At 41.9% G+C, this 17624-nt stretch overlaps 1 protein-coding gene across 2 annotated transcripts; it reads left to right on the top strand.

Annotated features, from left to right (window-relative positions):
• Positions 1–1191: 1191 nt before the first annotated feature.
• On the top strand, positions 1192–17400 carry SNRPB2 (small nuclear ribonucleoprotein polypeptide B2). 2 transcript variants are annotated; one of them, XM_067564666.1, is made up of 7 exons: positions 1192–1340; positions 1992–2079; positions 7133–7305; positions 11512–11652; positions 13145–13198; positions 14150–14238; positions 17002–17400. In XM_067564666.1, the coding sequence occupies exons 2-7, from the start codon at positions 2016–2018 to the stop codon at positions 17159–17161; spliced, it is 681 nt and encodes a 226-aa protein (XP_067420767.1). In that variant the 5' UTR covers positions 1192–1340; positions 1992–2015; the 3' UTR covers positions 17162–17400. The 2 variants fall into 2 exon arrangements, with proteins under 2 accessions (XP_067420767.1, XP_067420768.1); XM_067564667.1 differs by lacking the exon at positions 1192–1340 and adding an exon at positions 1503–1521.
• The last annotated feature ends 224 nt before the right edge of the window (positions 17401–17624 follow it).

The following is a 17624-nucleotide window of genomic DNA, read 5'->3' as shown; positions in this document are numbered from 1 at the left end:
ACTGATGTCAGATCCCCTGTCTTCTTCTCTCAAGAGCAAACATGTCCAGGTTTTTAACCTTTCCTCATAGATCAGGTTTTCTAAACCTTTTATTATTTGTATTGTTGTCCTGGACGCTCTCCAATTCATCCACATCTTTCCTACAGTGCGGCACCCAGAATCAGATACAGTTCTGCAGCTGGGGTCACCCCACTGCCACCTTGGCAGGACAATGACCTACATCCAATCCTTTTGGCTCGAGGGCCACAGATATTTTTACAACCCTGACGGGCCACCAGGCTCCATCAGCAGCCCCCCCACCTCCCCACTGCAGCCAGACAGAAGTAGTTCTCACTGATCACCCATCTCCCTGGCTGCAGCAGGGAAACCGCATGCATCTTGTAGCCCCGTGCACTCCACCTGGGTCCTTAGGCAGTGGCTCCCTTCTGCAACCAGGGGGATGGGAGATCAGTGCTTCCCTCCCTCTGGCTCCAGCAGGGACCCCAGCACCTAGGGACACAGGCGGAGCACTTTGCCCTGCTCCCTGCAACAACCAGGGGAGGGGAGCACTGATCTGCCACCCCTTGGCTGTAGCAAGGAGCCGGCACCGGGTCTTGTAGCCCCGTGGCAACACGCTCCGCCTGGGTCGTTAGGCGGCAGATCCCTTCTGCAGCTAGCGGGAGGGGAGCCAAGGGCCACAGGTTGGGAACCACTGATCTAGAGCGAGATCAGCCTTTTCCACGGCTGCACCACACGCCGGGGCAGCGGCGCCAGCCTGTTCAGCAGCCAGCCCATCAGGCCGGCTGGCTCTGCTCCGCAGCGCTAGCACCCAGCCCAGAGCTTCCTCCCCGGGGGGGGGGGCTGTCCAAGCTGCTCCAGGGCCCCGCCCCGCCAAGTCGCCTGGCAGCGCCGGGGGAGGCCGGCAAAGGGCCGCCTGGGCGGGCAGCAGCGCCACCCACAGGCCCCAGCCAGGGGCAGGGAGAGCCTGGCTCTGACGCACGCCCCCAGCGAGCCCTGACGGGGGGATGGGCCCTTCCCCGACTCAGGCTCCGCCCACCGGCGCTCCATATCGCTCCGCGGTGAGCAGTGACCCCGCCCGCTGGCACGTGTAAGGGGGGGAGGGGACACACGAAAATACCCACCGCCCCTCTCAGGCCTCCTCTCTCCCGCCCTTGCTTATGCGCACGCGCGATGAGGAGCAGGGCCGCAAGACGAGCCCATCGATGATTGGGCGAGCGACATATCGATTGTGCGTGAGCTCCGGCGACTGCGCTTCTGCCCTGATCACGTGAGGTCATCAGGGCGCGCGCAGCGTGGTGCGCTCGGGTTCTTCTGTCCTAGGGGAGGAAAAGCCGGGGGAGGTGAGTGAGAGCGGCGGCGGGGGGAGAGGGAGGGGCCGGGCCGGGCCTTTTCCCTCGAGGGCCCGGAGCGCTGAGCCCGCCTAGCCCCGGCTGGGCCTGGCCCGGAGCAGCCCCGATCCATTGCCCACCACGGGGTGGGGGCCCCTGTGCTTAAGAGGCTGGGCACCTGGCTGGCTGGTTGGTTTGGGGGGGGTGCGGTTGTGGAGGGCAGGCAGACTGGCTCTGTGGGGAGTGGGGGGTATTAGGGGTATCGATGTTTGCACACGAAGGTGATGGATGCTATACAAGAAATTAAGAGCGTAATTGCTGGGAAGAGCTGTGTGGGGATGATAGTACCACTCCTGCCCCCCTCCCCCCACCACACACACACGGCTTAGCGCTTTCTCAGTGACTTAGCCTACCACAGGTGCCCTTGTCTTTCTGTACCTTCACTGATGTATCGACCTTAGTGAGAACATGAGAAATGTATACTTTTAAACCTGGGTGCTAGAAAGTGCCTCCTTTTCACTGTTGAGTGAGGCGGTTCTGATCCTGTTTTCTATAGCTTGGTCTGACCTAGCCAAACAAAAACTCACTCAGTTATTGTTATGAATTCATCCTCATACATGAAAGGGATTTTAACACATTGTGTGCTTGTTTCTTTTCTTCTAGGCTGTTGTATAAGCAAGTTAGAAGATGGATATCAGACCAAACCATACCATTTACATCAATAATGTAAATGACAAAATTAAAAAAGAAGGTATGAATAATTTAGAGTTCAGATTTTTCATCAGTGTTGGAAAAACTCTCTCACTAAAATATGCTATTTGATTCTTTAAGAAATATAATCTAGACATGTCACCAGCAATCTTATAATGTCAGCACATGTTTGTGCTGTGCCTAGGACAATGGAATCCCAGAGTCGGGCCTGCTAAGTACTATTGTAATACAAATAAATATATAATCACAAGCAAAGCATTCAGGAAATATAAGTTAAGATTTCTATGCTTAACTACTGCCAGTGAGGAAGGAGTTAAAATTGGTGATTTCAGAATGAAGTGTAAGTCTTAATGCACACTTGGTTTGGTTTTTTAAACGTTCTGGCTTTCCTCTGTTTATCATCTTACAGTCCAATTCTACAAACGCTTATGAATGTGAGTAATTTAGTTGTGTGGGTAGTCCCACTGAATCTTACATTCATCTTCAGGATTGAGATGTATGGCTCCAGTCTTACAAACCCATATTTACATGAATAGACCTTTACAGTACAAGTGATTCTACTGACTTTATCAATGCTACTTGTGAGCAGTGTATTATAGGATCAGGCACTGGTGGTGTTTTGGGTGTGGTTTCCAAAAGTGGTGGTAATTCTTTTTTCATATGCACACTTCTAATGGGATATAGGCAATATGTGGGATTATTGTGAATTTAACCTGGTGAAATAACAGTGGTAATTGGATACCATCTGGGTCTCTATCTAATGGAACCTGGCAGACTCTGTTCAGCCAGGTGATGTGTTTTGGGATCATTGATACTGAGATGTGTATTGGTATAAAAATGTAAATTAAATTAAAAGCATTCTAGAGTTAATAGCAACCAATGCATGTGGTTACCAGTATACTTTTACTTTTAAAACCACTGTAAAATGGTGCTCTAAATAGCTGTGAAAATTGAGTCCCAAAGGTTGCCCCAATATAATAATATGAGTAATATGAGGATCAGAAAGTGGATTAAAAACCCCAGTCAAAAACAAAAAGTGCCCTATGTAGTAAGGTACATTGGTTCCATGTCCCCATGATAACATCTTCCAATGTGATGTTGAACATCTTGATTTATATCAGGAAAGTCAAATAGGAAAAACTAGAGAAACCGAATAACGGACACACAAAATGTGCTGCCAAAAGCCAGTTAGAGAAACACAATCCTTAATGACAAGTAAAGGATGAAAGTGGCCTGGTCAAGCATGCATCATCAGCAGGGATCCTAGAAATCTGTTTTCCATGGAAAAATGCATAATTTGTATTTTTACAAAGAATCTTTAGTTATTACATGTTGTGAAAAAATAAAAACATATACTGTGGAACCCCAGTTATCTGATCTAATTGGGATCAGGGCCAGGTGGGCAGGGTTCTGGCTGTTAATTTAAAAATTGTAAATATATCACTAAAACATTGTGTTCACCTATACCAATATATATTGTGGCTAGAGAAACTAAAGTTCAGTGTCTCATTTTAATAGTGGAAAAACAGATTTTTGTTTTTTAACTCAGAAAACTAGGATTACTGATCATCAGTGTGGGGTAGGTGGTAATTAACCAATTAGAAAAGAGAAATAACATGAAACTAGAAAAGACAGCAAAAGTCATTCAGTTGAAGTTACACACATTGTATGAGTTGCGTAAGATATGTAATAGTCCTAACACTTTATGGTGATTGGAAGAGAATTAATAAATATGTAATTTGGATGTGTGTGATATGTGGGAGATTGAAAGGAGTAGACAGAGCTTCATAGGAGAAATTCATTGTTACTTGCCTACACCCCGGAAGAAGGTAACTGTTTCTGTATGTGTCTGTTTTTTATTTCATAGTAATTGTGATCACAAGACATGCTTTTTGGTTCAAATAAAGGTTTGAATTAATAAAGCTGAGTGTCTCGGACCCGAGTGTGTGGTATTCTTGCCCAAGAGTACACAGGGTTGTGAGACTACCTGCTGTTAGTGTGAAGAAGTGTTGTACGGGCCTGCTGTGGCTTATCTTCCTGAAACCAACAGCTTCTGGCAGTACAAGCACTAACTTCCAGTCCCCTCCTCTCCTCAGGCCTTGCTCTCTCTGTACATGTAGGCACACACCAACCCCCAGCTCCTTGGAGCGTTCCTTGCAGTAGCCCAGGGGTAGTCAATAGGTGGCCCATGGACCAAATTCAGACCACCAGATGCTTTTGAACAGACCGCAAAATCTTTTTATTTTATTATCATCATCATTGTTGCATTTAAAAAAAAAAAATTTCTGGAGTCTGGATTTTGATTATACCTTGACCAAGAAACGTAGATCTTGACAAAAAAATGGACTACCCCTGGTGTATCCACTGAAAGTTCTCAACATTACCAGATCTGCTATTCTCCAGGGAACAGAACACTGCGGCTTGTAAAATTTAACAGAGGACCAACACTTTGATTACATCAGAGCCCTAGATATATTTATAGTGAAAAGAAGAATAAGTTTATTATCGAAGAACAGATTTGAGTAATAGTAAGAACATTGGAAACAAATGGTTACATAAAAAACAAAATTATGGCATTCTTTCTAAACTGTTAGACTAAATAACCGTGGTCTCTTATCTGGAGAAGCTGATCTCACCCAGAATTCTCTCCAGCATTTTCAACCTACTTGAGACACCTTTTTTCATTGAAGCAAGAGTGCCATTGTTTTATTCCTCAGTGAAGGGTACCTGGGTATCTTCTCTGTCCCAAAAATATAGTAAAGCAAACCTTTTGAAGTGTTCCTCCTGGTAAGATTCCGCCTCTCTCCTGTTTCTCTTCCTGTTAATTTTTTTCTGAAATTCTTTCTTACAATTCTTCATTTGTATTTAGTGGTGGTGTAGCTGTGTCGGTCCTGAGACAAGCTGAGTGAGATAATATCTTTTATTGGATCTGTTGGTGAGAGAGACCAGCTCTCAAGTCCTGCAGAGATCTTGTTCAGGTCTGGAAAACATACTCAGGCCAGGTCTTTACTACAGAACTGTATCAGTATAATTGTCATTCAAAGGCGTAAAAAATCCACACCCTCTGAGTGCCGTAGTCGTACTGGCCTAGCCCTCCATATAGACAGTGCTATTTCGATGACAGAGCTTCTCTCGTCAACATAGCTGCAGCTTCTCAGGGAGGTAGATTAACTATGCTGACAGGAGAAGCTCTTCCATCGGTGTAGTAGCATCTTCACTAAAACGCTACAGCACTTTATGTAGCACTGTATATGAATACAAGCCCTGAGAGCGGCACAGCTAAATAAAAGGTGGAGCAGATTGTTTAGTGTAAGCTGTAAATACATGTATCATGGGACCATTCAAGGTAAAGTAGCCCTTTAGCACGCTTCCAGTCAGAGGGGGAATGGAAGGGAGAGAGAGGCAGGTAGGAGGGTTGTTAATGGGTTAAAGATCGTTGTAATAAACCATAAATCCAGTGTCTCTATTCAGTCCATGGTTTTTAGTGTCTAGCAAAGTTATGAATTTAAACTTCCAGGTTCGTCTTTTGAAAATGTTGTGCAGGTTTCCTTTGAGGATGAGGACTGAGAATTTTCACACAGTGTTTTCCCACAGGTGACATATTTTTCCTGTGAGTTCATTTGAGAGAACAGTGATTGTCTAGTTTCACCCACATATTTGCTGTTGTGGGGGAAGGGGGAATTTGATCACTGTAGCAATGGAGATATATCTGCAGGTTGTGTGTCTGTTGTTTGGCAGGATCTGGTACCACTTTGAGTTGGTGTGCCCTGGTCTATGGGGAAGCTTGTTTCTGATGATGAGCTTGAAGATGGGGTTCAGGAAAGGATGGGGTCCTCACCATGTATGGGTTGTAGTTGTTTGATACCCCATATAGGTTCCAGTGTGGGGTAGTAGATTGCAAGTAGGGGTGTGCAGTCAGAGTGAGTTTTATTTCTGTATTGAAATAAGTTCTCTTGGGGTGTTTGGGTGGCCTGTTATATGATGTGATCTATTCTCTGGTGGAGCATCCTTGTTTGGTAAAGGCAGTTCTGAGAATCTTAAGGTGTATATCCTGGACTTTTTTTCTCAGAGCATATTCTGTGGTATCTGAGTGCCTGGCTGTAGGTAACAGATTTGTTTGGGGTGTTTATTGGATCTATGACGGTAGCTCTGGTAGTCTGAGTTTCTTGACAACTACTACCTTCATACAAGTGTATGATTTCTCTTCCTGTGCTTATAGATATTGTCTCTAAGAGCATGTTTTCTCCCAGCTTCTCTTGCATGGCTTTCTGTGGCCCCTAACGTGATATGATTGATGTCAAATAATTTTTGTTTATCTTAGTTGAAAAGAAAAATGTAAAAGAATCATGATGAACTGATATTGTCGTACTTCAACAATGACAAAACAAAATACTTCAGCAGTTGAAGTCTGTTGTATCTTAAATGCAAGAACAGTGAGGCAGCATGAGTTTTCATTGCAGGAGATTGAACATAAGTTAAGGCCAGACTTAACACCTATGTGTAAGACTGTCTTAAGATAATGAAAATGGCTGTCACAATTCAGCAGGAGGGTCTGATGATCTAGAAAGCCTATCTTCCTAATTCTTGAAAGAACTGGTTAAGCAAGGCAGACATGAAAAGTCTCCTAACACTATCACCTACCTGACTTTAATTAGTAAAGTGCTTGAAGAACTTAAAAAAACCCACATACAACTACCAAACCCATATCACCTATTACCCTAATATATGAGTATTATGGCTTTGGTTTACAGCTTTGGCTCTGACTTCATCTGAGTGAGAGAGAATGTGTTATGCAGCTTAATTTCTAAAAGTTGTGTTTGAATTTTTAGTGATATAAATCGAGGTGTATTTTTTTTCTGTTTAAACTTAGCCTCTGGCTGCCAAATATTTAACAGCACATATCTTGGAAATTGTGCTGATGTATTTGGACTCATTATGCACCTGTATACCATCTTTTGGCCAAAGAAAGTAAGATAGTATATTATATGAATTTTTTGGAGTTATAACTTCCTGTTTGAGGATAGGACCGCTTATAGAAGCACACTGATATTTCCAAGCTATATGCAGTAATGGCTTTTCTGTACTCTCCACAGAACTAAAAAGATCCTTGTATGCACTGTTCTCACAGTTTGGTCATGTAGTAGACATTGTGGCTTTAAAGACTATGAAAATGAGAGGACAGGCCTTTGTCATATTTAAAGAACTTGGATCATCCACCAATGCTTTGAGACAGTTACAAGGTTTTCCATTTTATGGCAAACCAATGGTAAGTCTTCTATTTTATTTTTAATGGCACAGTTATAGTATTTTGCAACTGGGAATCAGAATCAGATTTGTCTGTTTTTCTATTTAGGTTGTGTCTGCTATTTATTTTTCATCGATGTCTTGTTTTTTTTCCCATATGAACATACATATGCATATTTGAGAGGCAATGTGCTAAGCTTTCAGATAAAACTACTTTACTCTCACATTATACTACTTTTTTTAAAATTAGAAATCTTTAATTTAGACTCTAATGCTTTCTAAATATAGAGGAGTAAAATTGTATTGCATTTAAATGCCGCCAGTTTGCCCTTTGCTTCTTGTCTTGTGTAAATCACAGCATCACTACACAAATGTAACATTTGGCTGTGTTCACTTATGTTGAAGTTAAGCATTCCTAATTGTTCAATGTTATGTCACAATATTTCTGCTTCATAATAAATATTGCTGTTACTGAAAATGTTACCCTCTTCATGAATTCAAAATAAAGTTCAAAACAATTTGCATAAGATAATGCTAGATTCTGAATAATTGTCTTATACTAAAAGTATTTACACATTGTATAACTATGCACATGAGTAGTCTCATTGACTTCAGTGGTGGGGTGTGTGTGTGGGTGGGTGTATGAAAGTGCTGTCAGGAATGGGGCCTTGGGCATTAAGAACATTTCTTTTTTCTGTGTTGGTGAGACTAGAAATCTTGATTTGCATGTGTGTTCTATCCATTTTACAGTGTGGAGGAACACGCAAACAAGGAAACTCTCTATACAGAGAGAGTTTTAGTTTAGAACAGTGTTTCTCAACCTTTTAAGTAGCAAGTACCCACTAACTTCTGAAAATTTGAATAAGTATCCCAACACTCAATATTCCACGGGATTTTATATTTACAGTGTGGAGGAACACGCAAACAAGGAAACTCTCTATACAGAGAGAGTTTTAGTTTAGAACAGTGTTTCTCAACCTTTTAAGTAGCAAGTACCCACTAACTTCTGAAAATTTGAATAAGTATCCCAACACTCAATATTCCACGGGATTTTATATTTACAGACTAATGTGAGCCATCTGTTGGAAGACGAGCTGAGTATATAAGGCTGTGATATGACATGTCAGATCTAGTGTGGGTAGAGTTACCACCTTTACGCGCGACTCAAGTGTGTATCTGGGCTTGAGGTGGTGATGGCCAAAGCTAGGAGGTTTTGAGTGGCATGCCAGTGCTTTGGAATATAAAGCGCCTCGCCAAATTTGAGAAGAGGAAGGGGTGAGAGAAAGAGAGGGACAGGAAAAGAGGGTAACTGGTAAAATCTGTGGCTGTCATAGTTGTCAATTTCACTGCTCAGCTAGAACAGTGAAATTGACAAGTTTTCTGGGCACTGGACTTTGAGCCAGGGAGGAAGGCTGACACCTGGGCAAGTTGCAGGTGTCTGCCGTCTGGCTGGCAGCTCGGGAGGTGGGCGACTGCCACCTAATCCGAGCTGGGGCAGAGAAGCCTTCTGTGCTGGCTGGGACCCAGGGATGTGGGCAGGAAGCTGCTGCCCATCTTCAAGCCAGAGCAGGGGAAGCTGTCCCTCGACTCGGAGCCGGGATGCAGGTGGCTGCTGCCTAGCTTTGAGCCCAGCTTGCGAGACGCAGGAGGCTGCCACTCGGCTCCCACCTGGGAGCTGGAACCCCGCAGGGCACGGGAGGCTGCCGCCTGCCTCCCCTAGAAGCCAGTGGCTGCTGCCCGCCTCCCAGCTGGGAGCTGTGACCAGGTGGGAAGTGGGTGGCTGCAGCCCAGTTTCCCGGGACTGTAGCTGCTGCCACCTGCCTCCCAGCTGGGAGCTGTGACGGGGCAGGAAGCAGGGGGCTGCCGCCCGGCTTCCCCATAAATTAGCAGCTGCCACCTGCCTCCCTTTCACTCTGTTTTTCCCCCTCGTACTCCCTGCCTGTGTCTCGCGTACCCCCAGGGATATGCGTACCACAGGTTGAGAAACTATGGTTTAGAATACACAAACAGTTGTACCTTTTGCTGTGTGTGTAACATTTGCTATAGCTTGCCACCCTGTTTGCATCTATCTTGATGTCCATATGGGAGATGTAACCAGCAGAATTCATCTGTGCATGCTGTGGGAATAGCCAGATACTTAAAAAAATTTATAGACTAGCAAACAGATGCTAGATACCTGTGGTACATCTCTGTGAATTCTCCAAACTAAAAGACACTTCATCTTGTTCAGTTAAACACTTCAAAAATTCATCTGTTAAGAAACACTTGTCTCCTACACACCTAAATTTTAATTATAATGAATGTTTCTAAGCCCTTAGTTTCCATATTGCCAAAAAGTAACATCTAAATATATCATTGAAAAATGTCTTTCTTTAAGTTTTTTTTTTTCTAGGTTGGAAAGGAAAGCTTTGATTCAGGAAGGGTTTGCTTTGGTATCCCAACTCTTTGTAAAATAAACAAACAATATGCAATGTTACTGGTAACAAAACATGATACAGACTCTACTTTGTCTTAAAACGGTTTTGGTAGGGTACCAATGCATTACAAAGATGGACTTTTGAAAAAAAAACAAACCTTAAGAGTACCATTACCTGGATATTTTACTTAGCCAGGTATTGATCCCAGGTTGACTTTCATTATAACACTTAACTTTTTGCAAGCTTGTTTCTTAAGTTTTTATAGTACTGTATTTCAGCATTTAAGACTAACGTCTCTAGTTTAGAGAATTAGGAGTTTAGAGTGGGGGAGGGGAGAAGAGAGTAAGGTAGAATTTCTTGCTTTGATTACTAAGTCTTAGAGCACCTAGATGTCTTCCTTTTAAGAACATTACTGCACGTTACTGAATCTGTTCTACATCAGAACTCAGTTCTTCTTAAAATTAAAAAGTATTTCTTCTCAAGATATAAACATCCTCTCAATCCTCTCTTTGGTGGGGAGCAGATGGTATTGTCCCCCTCTCCAGTAATTCTCGAACAGGTCCAGGAAAGATGGTAGGTCATGTGGATACACCTACATGGGAAACATGGTCCTGACTTCCCCCTACTCTGTCTACTTCCAGTACAGACATCAAGGCTCTTCAAGTCAGAGAAGCCTGGATGCTTGTAGAAACAGCCTTAAACAAGAAGATATAGCTATATCTTCACTAGAGGCTGATCCCCAGGAGCAGAGATGTTAGTCACTAATAGGACTTAGCTCTTGCTTGTGACTGGAGCTCATCTGGAAGGGAGGAAACAGAAGCTGCCAGTGGAACCGGAAGCTGGCACTGGAGTAATAAAATATTGGGAAGTGGGGGAGAAAGGGCATCATGGTGCAGAGGGAAGGGAGAACCAAGCCTCAGGGATGATGAGTAAAAGTGATTAGGTAGCAGAGAAATATATGCAAGGTAGCAGAGAGGAACAAAATAGAAGGGAGTAACAGTAGACTGAAGAGCAAAGCAGACAGTTTGGTAATCCTTTTTAGAAAGGACAAACTTACCACATTAAAGACTGCTAAAAATACAGAAGTATTTTTATAATTACTTTTCAAAGTAATTGATTTAGTTGCCATAGGGATGTTCAGTAATTGGGAATGGGATGGGAAGTGGTCTACATGACTGCATAGAAGAAAGGAAATCATCACATGGACCATCTTTCTACTAAAATGAAATTGAGACCCCTTTTTGCTTTCACCTTTGCATCCTCAGTGATGGTTTTGCCTCTTTTACTGCCTTATTGTTAGCTTCCTGCCTCAAGCTTCCTCTCCTGTATTACTTGCAGTAACGAAAGTAATGCCATAATGACCTTCCCCTTCCAGTTGCTATAATCCATGCCTGGGGATATGAAGTTGAATTTATTGCAGCTTAATAGCTTTCAGAGAGAAGAGAATTGTCCTGTATTGCACTCTATTCCTGTATTTCATTTTTTCTACCCTAAAAAGTAGCAATGTAACTAGTTTAAAAACCATTTTGGATACTCCGTGTTTGTTTAAAAACAAATCCTTCTTATTTGAGTCACTTTACCATCCTACATCAACCTCTTCTATCTTTTGCATCTTTTAAACAAGAGATACTCTTGTAGTAAGTGCCCAGAATTAATTAGTAAATTCAGCATATTCTATGAGTAGAGATTTTAATGTAAGAAATTCCTGTAGGAATTCCAGTGTTCTGCTAGATATTTGGGGACTTAATGAGGTTCGCGTAAGCTGTTCAGCATAGTGAAATATAAAATGTTCTGCTTTCTTGTTTAAACAGCGTATTCAGTATGCAAAAACAGACTCTGATGTGATCTCCAAAATGCGTGGTACATTTGCTGATAAGGAAAAGAGGAAAGAAAAGAAAAAGGCTAAATCCTTGGAGCAGTCAGCTAATGCAGCAAATAAAAAGCTTGGTCAGGTAAGTGAACTGTGTAAACAAGAGTCTTGATTTCTAAAACAAGTTTTAAAGGGTTGTTTCTGCCCATAAGACTCCTTCAATGTGATATTTACTTATAGTCTTAATAAGGAGAATTGGAGAAATGATGAAATGTATATAAGAGACTAATGCACTTCCTCTAAACTGTGCCAAGTTTGTCTCCAATGTAAAAGTTTAATAGACTCACATTTGTTAGACAAAGTTGCAGCTGAACTGCAAGGAAACTTGAGTGCAAAAGCCCCCAAATGAATGTCTGTTAAGAGCAAGGTTCAATTTAGTTACTAAAACATGATAAACTTGTGGAATCTATTCATTCTGTGCATCCACATAGTTGATGAAATCTCAATTTCTGTGACTGTCTACTGTTCTTTTTCAGCAAAGAATATTAGTTGTTGATGTGTGGGGTTTTTATTTTTTTCTTCCATCCTAACAAAATGTTAAGGTATTCAAACTGAAAACTTTCAATGAACTTCCCTTTTTAGAAAGCATCAACAGCTGCCTCTGTTTTAGTAAATATCCATTAGTTAGTCACTATAACACTCTCTTTGTTTCCAGCTGAGCGAAATAGAAGAGATGTAAGGAACAGAAACTAGAAAGTGTGATTAACTATTTTTTCAGAGATCACTTGCTGATCTTCAGTGCTAGGTAAAAATGCACAAATACTTTCACAATATTACTCTTCAGTGTGTAATAATTGTTGTAGTTGCCACATAAGCATTACACAATAGCAAACAGGAGGGGAGCTAGAGCTGGTCCATGCAATTTGCAGCTGGGAATGGAGTTGGCCCATAGGACGGTATCTCCATTAAGAGGTGGTCTGCATTGGAGAAGTTTACTAATGCCTGTATAATAGGAAATGCCAAAAGTGAGAATAACTGGTAAGCTTCATATATAGGAGTTGTAGTAGGTGCAATAGTGCTGCTGTTGCCTTGATTTCAAAATAGTGGGGAAGTGATTTAAAGAACTCAAATCTTGATTTTGAATTTGTACTGGAGAAGTCTGTGGATTTGTATGTGCCTCAGTCAGAAACCATATGGTACTGCCTTCAAGAGAGTCCTGTTAAGAAATGCCTCTAAAAATGCCTTTTCTCCGGTCTGTGGAACCCACCTTTCCAGGAGGTAGATGGAATACAATAATTTGCTATAGGCCCTGATTCATCTCCAGAATCCATTCTGACTTAATAGCTGTCTCTTCTATAGCAGTCTGGTGGGGGATGTGGAAGGGGGGGAATAAAACCCAATGGTTTCATGTTTCCCACCAGCAACTGATCTGTAAACTGTGAATGATTTGTGGACCACAGTTTAGGAACCAGTGACTTAAGATTGAGGGGCTGGTTAGGACTAAGATGCTCTTTCAGGCTCCTTGAAAACCAAACTGGTTTGGATATATACTTGCAAATTGAAAATTATACAAGACTCTTCATTGCTTGATTTTTAGTAAAGTAATGTGTTTCTAACCATATTTAATCTCCTAGGGATCAACACAGAATTCTTTGAATGTCCAAGGGACTTCATCACAGAATCAACAGGTAATTCTTATTAGTTTATTTTTTAAATAAAACAATTATTTCAGAACAGCTTTCTCTGTGTGTGTGTGTGTGTGTGTGTGTGTGTGTGTGTGTGTGTGTGTGTGTGTGTGTGTGTGTGTGTGTGTGCGTGCGTGCGTGCGCGTGCGCGCGCGCGCACACACACACGTACGTACACACACTTAGATTTGGACATACCTTTCTTGTGTGAGACTTGTTTTTCTTTTCATGATGCTTTAGCAGTTGAACAATTTATTCCTGCCATTACATTCTCTGTTTGAGAATTAGCAGGAAGAGAAAGCACTGAACAAATGCCATTTAATATTTGTATGTTCTACATTAGAACTCCGTATTAAAAAAGTGCATCTGAGTAATTTAGAACAGTTTTAAATTTGACTTTAGTGGGGAATTTCTGCAGCATATAAAATGAGGTTTTGTACATGCTCTGAATTTTATGTTGGTTTCCTCCAGCAAAACCATTAGGAAGCATACATATTAGTTACAGATTTTTAAATAGAATGGTTACTCCCTACACTTTACTACAGCACGCCATTCAAAGCTGGTAATTCTATGGACGTGACGGCCAGTGTGCTGGACAACTGACGTTGTCAACTATCTTTTTAGATATTTGTGCCTTTTAAAATTAGCAGTTCTACATGCGTGCAGTGAATGACTTTGAAATATCTGTCTCCCAACTTACTGTGTCTCTTGATATTATACTAACAACATATTAACACTGATAGCAGAGCAAGTGGACCAGTTTAAAAATGTACTAAAAGGATTGTGAAAGATACGGTTTATTCAAAAGGTGGATGAAGTCTAGATCAGTTTTATGAGGAACAATAACAGTATGTTGGCTTATTTCCAGTAGTTTCAGTGGATGTATAAAGAAAGTAGATGAATGTTACTTATATTTTGTACGTGTTATTGAATTCTGTTCTTCCATTATTGTAGGTGCCTGATAATCCACCAAACTATATACTCTTCCTTAATAACTTGCCAGAGGAGACAAATGAGATGATGCTGTCTATGCTATTTAATCAGTAAGTCATGTATATAAAAAAATTCTCCTTTTTATACTCTATTACATGTGCACACAAATTTTCCTCAGCGCTGGTCTGTAGGGGATACTTGGGAATAAGAGAGTTCAGTTTCAGGCCCATTTGATCCTTGGCTTTCCTGCAAAAGATACAGCCATGTAAATTGTGGTGGCTCTTTAATGTGGACACCTGTCCATTAGGAACTAGAAAGACAAGGTGGGTGAGGTAATATCTTCTGTTTGACCAGCTTCTCTTTGTGAGACACAAGCTTTCAGGTCAGACCTGAAGAAGAGCTCTGTGTAAGTTTGAAAGCTTGTGTCTCAATAATAGCGGTTGGTCCAATTAAAAAAAAAATTACCTCACCTACCTTGTATCTTTAATATCTGGGACCTACACCGTGTGGCTGATGGCCAGCTTCCCTCCAGTGGGTCTCACACCTTCCTGCTTGTAGTGGGCCAGGAAGTTGCCCATCACCCCGCCTTCCCAGGGGAGGGGGTAGGGACCTGGGCCCACCCGCTCCTCCGGGTCCCAGCCCAGGGGCCCTATGAGAAGCAGCTATGTGCTGCTGGTACTGCTTTCCAGACGGCACACACTTCCCCTGGGCTAACTTTCCCTCTCCTTCAGTCTTTCTGGCCTCTTGAGTCGGTACCTTCCTCCTCACTGCTCCACCCCAGAGCTCTGCTCTCCAGTCCGTTCCTCTGCACAACTCAGCACTCCTATCACCACAGCCCAGCACTCCTACTTCCTCCAGCTTGTGCCCTGTGTGTTTGGGGCGGAGCCCTTTTATGGAGCACCTGGCTGATCCTTAATCAGCCTCAGCTGCTCCTAATTGCCCCCCAGTGGCTCTGAGTTAGTCAGCAGGGAACAAGGCCCGGAGCATTCTGGGGCTCACATACCTCCCATCCACCACTCTTCTACTGCCTTCACCATATCACAACGGCTACAATAACACTGCATACAACATTAGGAATTAGCTCAAGTCACATAGACCATCTACATCCATCAGATGGTAATGATTCACAATCAATCTGTGCTAAATTCATGCTAGTGATTTTGAGATGAGACTCCACAATCACAGAAAAGGCTATAGAACTCTATAGTTAATGTGTTTTTAAGTCAATCCCAAACTTTTGGAAGCTCAGCTTCCCTTTGGGAAGACGAAACCCACTTTCATCCTCCATTTGTTTTTTAAGGCTTACTTATCTTACCATATACATCTTTCTCATTCTGGCTAGTCCTTCATGTGGCCCCAGGAATGTACAACCCGTTGTCTTGGGCATATTATAGAACTTCATAATATACTCCTCCTTTCTTACATACTAGAATGAGCAGTGGAATATGATAAATGTCAACAATTTTAACTGTCATTGGCATTTAGTAAAATTAATAGGGAATTTCGCATCCCAGTGCTCTTATTTCAGGCTCTTTGCAAAGTGAGGCAGATGTGTCTGCATCATTTTCATTTGCTTCTTGTTTTGAAGGCTTTCTTTGCAACCATAACAGCTAACCACTTTTTAAAAAAAATATGAAAGCTGAGACTGGGGCACTTGATATTTGTCCATGCTTTCCGAGAGCTGGGTTGTGCTCCAAACTTTGTTTTGCTCATGAATAATTTGTCTGTTTTCCATTCTCATTTGTCTTAGCGTGACTCTGTTTCTTCCTCCCCTGCATTTCCTCATTTTCTAAAAACATGTATGGCTACGTGGATTTACTCCATCTGCTCAAAACATTCACCTCTGAGTTGAGACTCAACTGGGAAATTTTCAGCAATTAAGGGATAATTTTTAAAGTTTATAAGCACTTGTAACTGGGGTTATAATCCATATGAAATGTTAATGATAGTCTTTGCTGTACTGTGTTCCAGGAATAGGAAATGTTACTTAAATAACTTTAAAGTATTAGTTCACTATAGCAGTGATACTCCACATTATGCTTTATTGGGCCTGGATATGTAGCTCTTAGGGAATCTTTGAATTTCAGTGAAACCATCCTTGGTCTTATCCAATGTAGCGTGGGGATTGAACAGAATGGAGGTACCACATTCCCTCAAGTGAAGCAGGAAAGGTTGGAGAGAGGGGAGGAGAGGGAAAACACTGCTCCCAAGATCCCTGTGTCATGGGGAGAAAGACCATCAAATGGAGCTATCAGAATAGTGTGACATCCTAACTTTGCTTGCTTCATGCTTTTTAGCCTAATGCCCCACACATCATACGGCAATGACCATGAAACTAGTGTCCTGCAAATCTGCAGATATCTGCTTTATATCTGTGGACCATGTTTTGCGGATGGTGAATCGAATGCGGATCTCAAAGGTGGGGAAGCAGCTGTCTGCAGCTCAAAGTCTTTGAGGCTGCTTCCTTGCCTTTGATATCGGGGGCAGGGGCTGGCCGCCCATCAACTGTTATTGATGGAAAACAATAGAAAAGAAACTGCGGATGGTGGGTCACATATAAATTGATTCTCTTGGAGGTGGATCCACATTTTTGTATCTGTGCAGGGCTCTACATGTAACATGCTGCTGCAGGTATGGCAACTGCAGTGTGGAGATTGCCTTGGTGTGATTGAGTCTCTCTGCAACTTCAGTCACTGGTCAAGTAGTTCCACATTTCCTCACAGAGAACTACTGAACTATTTTAAAATACTTTAGTAGTAGTGAGTGAATGTTACAGTACTGGGTAATTATGATAAGGCTTAACAGCTGCTTGAGAGATTTACCATCAGATATAATCAATATCGTCTTATCTGATTTTCTTATTTGTTTTAAAGGTTCCCTGGCTTCAAAGAAGTACGTTTAGTGCCTGGGAGACATGACATTGCATTTGTGGAATTTGAAAATGAGGGCCAGGCGGGAGCTGCTCGTGATGCTCTCCAAGGGTTCAAGATTACTCCATCCCATGCAATGAAAATCACTTACGCTAAGAAATAAACATGGATGTTACCTTAAAAGGACTAATGTGGCTTTGTTTCTTATAACATGCCACCTTTTTGGCCAACTAAAATTGTTTTTATGTTTTTGAAGAAAAGTAAGGAGACATTTGTGTAAAGCTGTAAGGGTTACTCACTTAAAAAACTGGGGGATTTCCATATCTGGTGGATAACAACATACTGTGCTGAAATCCTAACTTTGTAATAATAAATGCTATTTTTATTTTGTTCAAGCTATAATTTTGCATCAATCTGTTTTATTGGGTTAACTATTTTGTAGTGATGTTTTGCTGACTCAGAAGAGACTGTTTTTATTAAAAAAAAAAAAAAAAAAAAAAAAAAAAAAAGTTACTTCAGAACAAGAATGATGGAGATAGGAATACCAATATACTCAGATTAAATACAGCACCATATTTACACTCTTTTCAATTTGATTGCTTCTTTGATAAGGAGGTCAGACTCTT

Source organism: Emydura macquarii, unplaced genomic scaffold, assembly GCF_026122565.2.
Source record: "Emydura macquarii macquarii isolate MOO-44397 ecotype Brisbane River unplaced genomic scaffold, CSIRO-AGI_Emac_v2 contig_2676, whole genome shotgun sequence".
Taxonomy (NCBI): Eukaryota; Metazoa; Chordata; order Testudines; family Chelidae; genus Emydura; species Emydura macquarii.
Note: the sequence above shows the minus strand (reverse complement) of the source record. Positions and strands in the feature narration are given on the sequence as shown.

Coding starts and splice junctions, on each gene's coding strand:
- SNRPB2 (XM_067564666.1), top strand. CDS start 2,016: ATGGATATCAGACCAAACCATACCATTTACATCAATAATGTAAATGAC. Junction 11,653..13,144: donor CAAATAAAAAGCTTGGTCAG/GTAAGTGAACTG, acceptor TTAATCTCCTAG/GGATCAACACAGAATTCTTT. Junction 14,239..17,001: donor CTGTCTATGCTATTTAATCA/GTAAGTCATGTA, acceptor TTTGTTTTAAAG/GTTCCCTGGCTTCAAAGAAG.